This window comes from Aedes aegypti, chromosome 2, assembly GCF_002204515.2.
Source record: "Aedes aegypti strain LVP_AGWG chromosome 2, AaegL5.0 Primary Assembly, whole genome shotgun sequence".
Classification (NCBI taxonomy): Eukaryota; Metazoa; Arthropoda; class Insecta; order Diptera; family Culicidae; genus Aedes; species Aedes aegypti.
Window position 1 is genome coordinate 111,254,960 of NC_035108.1, and position 8,307 is coordinate 111,263,266.

The 8,307-nt window shown below is 40.4% G+C and overlaps 1 protein-coding gene across 1 annotated transcript; it reads left to right on the forward strand.

The window, feature by feature from the left end:
* The first annotated feature begins 1,281 nt into the window (after nt 1-1,281).
* On the forward strand, nt 1,282-2,792 carry LOC5572768 (SAGA-associated factor 29). The gene is made up of 2 exons (XM_001660539.2): nt 1,282-1,454; nt 1,515-2,792. Exons 1-2 carry the CDS (start codon nt 1,416-1,418, stop codon nt 2,346-2,348), a joined length of 873 nt encoding a protein of 290 aa, XP_001660589.1. The 5' UTR covers nt 1,282-1,415; the 3' UTR covers nt 2,349-2,792.
* The last annotated feature ends 5,515 nt before the right edge of the window (nt 2,793-8,307 follow it).

The following is an 8,307-nucleotide window of genomic DNA, read 5'->3' on the forward strand; positions in this document are numbered from 1 at the left end:
ATAATCACAATCAATCCCGTGGCATATTTGGACAAACTGTTGTATAATTTACCTGGCATAACAACGTTCGCATAGTTTCGCTTCAAAACTAGTACTGTTTCCAATTGTTTTAATCACAAAAATGATTAATTCACACAAAAAACTCCAATAACAGCGATAAACGGCGCCAAGGAACAACAAACATGGCCATCAATATTTTCGCTGACCGTCCAGAAAAGGGTACCACAGTTTTTACGGTATAGTAACTCTCGCTTATGGTACCATTCAAGAGATACGGTTATACCATAATTAAACCTCATTAAATATTACAACTATAGTTTTTATTGGTTATGCTACAATTTTACCGTAGTTCATCGAATGTACGCCGAACATAGCGTTAATGGGTTAGTATAATAGGTATGTTCTAGTTATATTCGCGAATGTTTCGAATATGGTAAATTTCTATGCGGGAAGCCAAATTTGGATAAATGCAACTTTTTTATGTTTGGATCGAAAGAACTCAATCTTGCGTTAAATCAACCCAAAATTGAGTATATTTTTCTAATGGAATTAAAGCCAAACTACGTAGTGGGGACCTTGGAAATTTAGCCAAAATTGAGTTATTGGGCTCAACTACGGAATTGCGTTGAAACAACCCAAAATTGAGTTGAATTCCGTCTCCGTGTACATTTGAAAAATTTCTGACGGCTTCTATTTATGTGAGTAACGTGTTGTAACGGTTGCATGGATTAACTGATTAAATTAAATCAATTTCAAGCCTAGTATCCACATCCTAAGTAGAGCGGTCAAGTACAATTTGTTGCTAATTACCAAAGTAATTTTGACAGCTGATCCAGAATGAGCGAAGTGTCACTTTTACTTGCGGAATAATTGAGCGGAACATTTTTCCGTACGGAATAGTGACAGCTCCATTTGATTTGTACAGCAGGCGTTACCAATGTTACGAAATCAGCTCTACTTGTCAACTGGATACAGCTCAAGTAATTTTAACAGCTGAAGTATTTCTTGACCATTACTTGTCCTATCCTTTTGCACAGTACTTACGAAGTGGATACCAACCATCAGATAAAATAAACACATTTTATATGTACAAACAGTTGATACAAGTGAGGAATAGTCCTATCTTTCAAAATGGCATGCAAATTGAGTTGGTCTCTAGATTCAAACTGGGAAATTTATAGGAAAATTGCCCAGAGGGTCCAAAATATATTGGTTACCCTATGGGTAGTATCTTTTTGTATAACAGTTATGTGACAGATCAATGCAAAAGTGCATCTGCTGTTTTTTTTTTTGGATGAGCTTGCTGGCTGGCAGATGCATTGCTTTGTTTATTGACGCAGTTCGTGTTGTTCGATAGATTAATTTAAAAGTTTTTCAAAGTTCTTGAAGAAAAATAAGGAATTAATTTCTCAAAAATGCCTTTAACTGCGGAGCAGGCAATGCTCCAAGTGCAGGTAAGCATAATTTGATGTAAAATCCCAAGTTCAAATATTGATAAACGATTTACAATGTAGGAGCGTCTGCGTTCCCTCAAATCTTTGATAGTGGAAATCGATGCTGAACGCAAAAGGAACGAACCCAACATCGTCAACACGATCCGATTGGCCAAGATGTCCAGCGACGAGAAATCAGCGGCAGTAAACCACAAATTGAAAGCTCTGTACAAAACCGGTATCCAGGATGCGATTCAAGAGGAGAATTTGATCCGCCAAGCTCTGGCCAAGATTCAGGATATCCGGAACATACGGAACGAACGAAGAATCCAGGCAAGGAATGCCGGGAACAAGGAAACCATTCGACGAGGAGCCCTGATGAAAATGTTGCAAATATCGGCCCAAACTCTGCCGCTGTTTGTGAGCAAGCCTGGAGAGAAGATTCCTCCCTTGTGTGGAAGCATTCCGGCCGACAATAGTTACGTAGCTAAACCGGGGGACATGGTGGCCGCTTTGGTGAAAGGTTTGGAAGACGAAGAGAATTGGATTCTGGCCGAGGTAGTCCATTACATTTCTTCGGCCAACAAGTACGAAGTGGACGACATCGACGAAGAGCAGAAGGATCGGCACATCTTGAGCAAACGCCGGATTGTTCCGTTGCCTTTGATGAGAGCCAACCCGGAAACGGACGGTCAAGCACTGTTCCCGAAGGGAACAACCGTTATGGCGCTGTATCCTCAGACCACTTGTTTCTACAAGGCAGTCATAAATCAGCTTCCCCAGACGGCCAACGAAGAGTACGAAGTGCTGTTCGAGGATCCGACCTATGCCGATGGTTATTCTCCGCCTCTGTACGTGGCCCAACGGTACGTCATTGCAATCAAGCAGAACAAGAAGGTCGGTGCCAGTTCCTGACAGTCTCAGCAGACAGCCACCACTACTTCTGCTGCAACGAATTCTTCTGGATCCACGGTTGGGTCATCGACCAGTTCCACACTGGCAGGGGCCTCCACCAATAATAATGCCATCTCAACGGGGGGAAGCTTCCCGTTAACATCCGGTAGTTTTATGCAATCCAAGGAGGACAACTTGATGGACGTGTTCATGATGGATGATCAGTTTTAATAGCAACCAGATAATCAGATAATGCACATAATTTTAAAGCGGTATTGATTACACTGCATGCCATGCACTTATCTCTCAACTATATATCCTTTACAAATCGACTGCCGATTAAATTCAACTAGATCACCGTTTATTACATCAAAGCATTGTAACCCCCAAGATACGATTGTCTTCATAACGCGTTATACACTTATCTCACTCACCTCGAATGGTCAAATAAACTACATAATCGTATCAACCTTTATTATTCTATTCCAAAGTATGATTCACCACCCATCAAGCCAGGCAACAATACTTGACTCGAATGAAATGACTCTCCATTTGGTTTACCATCTTATGGAGATTCAAAATCAGGACATTTTGCACTTTTCCTAACATTATTGTAGGCTTTACTGCCCATACTCGCATAACAGTCCCATTTATATAGGGAATCTCATAGAATATGGGACTGTTAGCGAGTATGGGCAGTTTATTTAGTGTTAAATTTCGAGCAGCACAGATTTCGAAGTTTTTTTTTGAATTGTTTTCTTTTTAGAGGATTTTGAGTGATTTCCTTAAGGAATCTATATTCAACGATGACAGGGCTTGTAGCGATTGTACTTATTTTGCGAGATCACATGTTTAAGCTTGGCTCTTTAAAACGAGAAGACGGAGTTTCTACCCAAACTCCGGATAAAACCTTAAATTTGATCATGGAAACTCATTTTCCGGAGTTAATTTCTTATGCGGATTCTAACATACAGTTAACCTTCCTTGAGTCGATATTGAAGGGATCATCGACTTATGGAAATATCGAGTCATGGAACAGCAATGCTATGGAAAGCTTTTTGAGGGGACCATCATACAGTCGCCTCTCCACATCTCGATATCGAAGGGACCATCGAGATAGGGAGAGATCGAGACAAAGAACATTTTTGTTTGATGAATACTAGATTGAAAAACACTCCGTTGCCAAGAAAGTAAGACACAAACAACCGTCATTTTGCGCTCCTAATTTGTTTTGAATCCCAAAACTTTGGTCTTACGGAGAGAAAATTGAGAACGAAAAATGAACAGAAACACATCGAGATATGGAGATATCGAGATAAGGAGGATATCGAGATATGAAGAGTGAAAATGTAGGCAGATTGAAGGGGCTTATGAAATCATCGACATAGGGAGAGATATCGAGATGTAGAACATCGAGATGTGGAGAGTCGACTGTAGTAATAATGAAATTTTATGTTTAGTATGGTTCCATGAGTCGATATCGAGTAATGGAACATGGAGGTTTAACTATACAGTGGGATTCCGTTTTTGGCAACAAAGTCGAAATTTTCAGTTGCCAAAAACGGAACCGTGCCAAAATCGGAACCCTTATTTTAAATTTTATTTTTCAATTATTGGTTTTGAAAACATCATTAGAACGTTATTACATCATCCTTATGGAACCATATGGCATCGAGACATCAGAACGGTTCACTTCGAAGCAGTTTTCCGTAGGGTTGTACTATGCTATGAATCTATAGCGCCGTAATGATAATTGTGGCAAACGTTTTACATACATACTTTTTACGCCTCAACGTCTTTAATGCTTTTTAGAAGGCTTATTTACACTATTTGAATGACTGGGCCATGTAAAATCACTAATTGCGAAAGAGACCTTTGTACAAGAACTGAACATTTTCCTAAAACTGTGTAAGAATATGAAAAAAAAATGTATTACTGTACAAAGACGTATATACAAAACAAACGCGCTGGGTTTTGCAAAACGGCATGAGTTTTTTTATTTAATTTGTTTACCGGCATATCGGTCTATTTTGCTCGAAGTAAGAGGGAGCATGAAGAAGAAAGCAATGAATACTAGATGGATAGGTACCGTAAGGGAAAGGCGAAAGAAATTAGATTAGGTGTTGAAGAGGGCATACCATATGAAACAGTATTACTTGAAACGTCCTTCATTGTAGCTAACGTCCCCTATAGGTGAACCGGTAAACAAATTCAAAATATAATTATTAAGGCCCGAACGCAATGATAGCGGAACGGCAACGGAAAGCGGAACCGGTTCGCCAGCCTGAACTATAACATGGTAGTTGACTTAGTGTTGGTTCACTTTCATTCGTTGACAGCTCAGTCGAGATGGTGTGATTCATACTGGCGAACCGGTACCGCATTCCGTTGCCGTTCCGCTATCATTGCGTTTGGGCCTTTACGGTCGACATCTTTGTATGTAAAATAACAAAACGGCTAAAAAGAAAAACGCAGTTCATATATGTGTGTGGCTTATCGGGGAGAAATACGCATGATATGGACAAATCATCCACTGTGTAATGATTCCTCAAAAATATAAGCCACCGATCGATAGAACCTGCTTGATCGCCAAACAGTATTGGGGCGCTTGAAACCTCCTTCCTTTTGGCTGTCTTGGTGGTGTTATTCTAAAAACACGCCTAGCCGTTCCCATAGGGGACGTTAGCCACAAGGAAGGACGTTTCAAGTAATACTGTTCCATATGGTATGCCCTTTTCAACATCTAATCCAATTTCTCTCGCCGTTCCCTTACGGTACCTATCCATCTAGTATTCATTGCTTTCTTCTCCATGCTCCCACTTACTTCCCTCTTACTTACTTTAGCGCAAAATTTTACAATTTTTTTTTTTTAAGTTCCTCCTTTAATTTATGTTTCTGATAAAGTAAAGCATTTCATAATGAACGACTGACTGCAGTCAAAAAGGCAAACATAAACAACTACATCTCATGATCCATAAATGCGACTCGCAAGTAATCTACAGGAAAACGCTAGGGCTTTGAAGCATCTTGCTAGGAATATCGCTACAATATTGACGAAAATTCTCAAGCTTCCAATGAAAACTTTCAAACGTTTATTATTCTTAGGCTACTACTAGCACTCCTCAAATTCCTTTGGAAACCTTTTCAAAATCTACAAGATTTCGCCAGAAATACTCAAAATACTACTACAAATCCACATTATCCCGCTAGAAAATAACAGGATGCCCTAACAATAATAACAATTTATTAGGAATCACCAAATTTTGGACTTAATCCGCAATAACTAAGTATACATTCTCAGGATCCCTCAAGAAACCTTCAGTGTCCACTAGGAATCTGCAGACATCCTCAAGAATCCGTTGAAGTTTCTGAGAAATCCCTTAAGAACCGAGAAACTCTTAAGGATTCTCCATGGTACAGCTAGAAAGCTCATAGATCAGGCTCGTAAGGAACATTTTGATAATGTTGAGACCCATATCCTTGATTAAAAATCTTGTATAGAATTCTGGATCGTATCTTAACAAATCTAACGTCTCGAAGAATCTCCAACAAAGAGGGAGCATAGTTCTAAATAGTTGACGCAGAAAGATTAATATACACACTAATAACACAAACTAAAAGTTAAAATACTCTCAATCGTTTTTATTGCACGCTTCAATGATATAATTGAGAATAAAGTGTAGTTTGGACTGTGTTCGCATTTGTCATGGTGCCGGTATTGAATTGCACATTGGAATTCTTAAAAAAATATATACAATATTGTAAAATATACACTTTTTATAGGGAATAACGAAATTCATTTAATGAAATTACTTAAAAGCTATGATGCACAACATTTTGCTGTTTTGTATTTATTACTGCAGTGTTTTTCATACACAGTGTATGTAACTCCATAATAATCAAAACAATGAGCTAAAGAAGTGAGACAAAATTTATAATTCAACTCTGTGTGGGTTATAGATTTTTTGTTGCCTTTAGGTTGTTCAAACAAGCTGTTCCAAATTTGAAGAGAAGTGTTTTTTTAGTGTATCACCTACTGGCAGACTCAAGTGGGCTGGACACTCAGTATGAACTTTCCAACGATGGACCTCTGAACCTAAATACGCCAATAGAGCAAACAAACGAAGAAGTCAGGGGTTTCGTATCCTTTCATGTTGTCATCGATGTCGATCGATGTTCTCGTTGGACAAAAGTTCTGAGAGTAACAGCGTACGTGATCAGATTCATCGATAATTGTAAACGTAAAGCAACAGTCCAGCAATTAGTGACAATACCAGCTACGAGGAATCAACAACGTCTGATACTCGCACAGCTACCGACAACTCAACGTCCTCTAGAAAAAGAGTTTCGTAAGGCCGAAGTTATACTATAGTAATCCAGTTCTATCATGAGAAGTTCGGTCATGCAAACCGAGAGACTGTAACGAACGAGCTTCGCCAGAGATTCTGGATTCCGAATATCCGCACCGCAGTTCGCCAAGCAGTTAATGAGTGTGTTTGGTGCAAAGTGCATCGATGTCGTGCGCAAGCGCCCATGATGGCTCCTCTTCCAGTTTCACGAATGGCGGCGTACATCCGACCTTTCCATTCAGTAGGTATCGACTATCTGGGACCAATAGAAGTTACTGTCGGACGCAGGAAGGAGAAAAGGTGGGTTGCGGTGTTCACGTGCCTTGCTGTTCGAGCCGTACATCTTGAACTCGTTGCGAGCTTGTTGACTCAATCCTGCCTAATGGCCATTCGACGATTCAGCTGCCGACGAGGTGTGCCGAGTGAAATATTTTCAGATAACGCTCGTCCGTTAACATACATGTCACAAGAAGCGGCCTACGAAGAAGCAATCACTTCAAACCACTTCCTTCGCGGAACAGTGGTCAATGCCGATTTGATAGTAGACGGGACGGTGGATACGGCAGCATCTTTGCGGGATGCCTACAAGCGTTCTCAACAACTAGCAAACCAAATGTGGGAGCGATGGTTGAAGGAGTATTTGCCGACGATTAACAGACGTACCAAGTGGTTTGAAGAAAAGAAGCAGTTACAAGTGAACGATCTAGTGTTTTTGGTGGACGGGAAAATCGAAAGAACTGGAGCAGAGGGATCGTGGAAGAAGTGTTGCCTGGACCCGATGGACGAGTTAGACAGGCGATTATACGAACAGCTCATGGTGTATACAGACGTGCGGTGGCAAACGTAGCGGTGTTGGAAATTTGAAGGTAAAACCAGAAGTTCCGAGGAACTACAGGATGTTACGGGCTGGGGCGTGTTAACACCGCGCGTTGCCCAGTGTAGCTGACCAATACCACAAAAAGCAGAAAGGCGATTTGGGCATACCTTTCTGTTATTAGCGAATTGCATCGTTCGCCTTCTAAGGCTGAATGGGGAAGGAGAGATAGTAGTGATAAGAAAAAGATGGGTTGAAGACTATTGTAAATAAGAGTAGGACAAACGGCCATTGGGAAATACCCGTAGAAGTTGGTTGCTCCGGCTAATTAAATTTAAAGCATATTTGGTAGTGAATTTCGTAAATTGAAGTAGTTTCGGACACAGTTTCCGAATCGTTGTATCCAGAGTCTATGAATGGAGAGTTGCGCGAAGAGTGAAACCAAATCTACCTATCGAACTGTCAAACCGTCTACCTATCGAGCAGACCAGCAAAACAGATAGGGGCTATTTTCGAAGACGAAGAAGAACAAACATTCAAAGAAGTCTCTTCGCGCAACTCTCTATTCATCGACTCTGGTTGTATCCAGTACCCAGTTCGCATCGACGGTATCCTAGAAGGGAAGAAAATTGAAGTAAATTACTCTGTGGTAGTCGAGCGAAAGTAGGCGAAGAAGTTGGAAAGTTGGAAGTGAAGATAAGCTGTACGGAAGTGGTCTAGGGCGTAAAGGAGAAACCAAATATTGTAAGTAAGATTGGAAAAGAGTTTGGTGAAATAACTAATAAAATTATACTTTTAGTAGTTAGATGATTGGTCT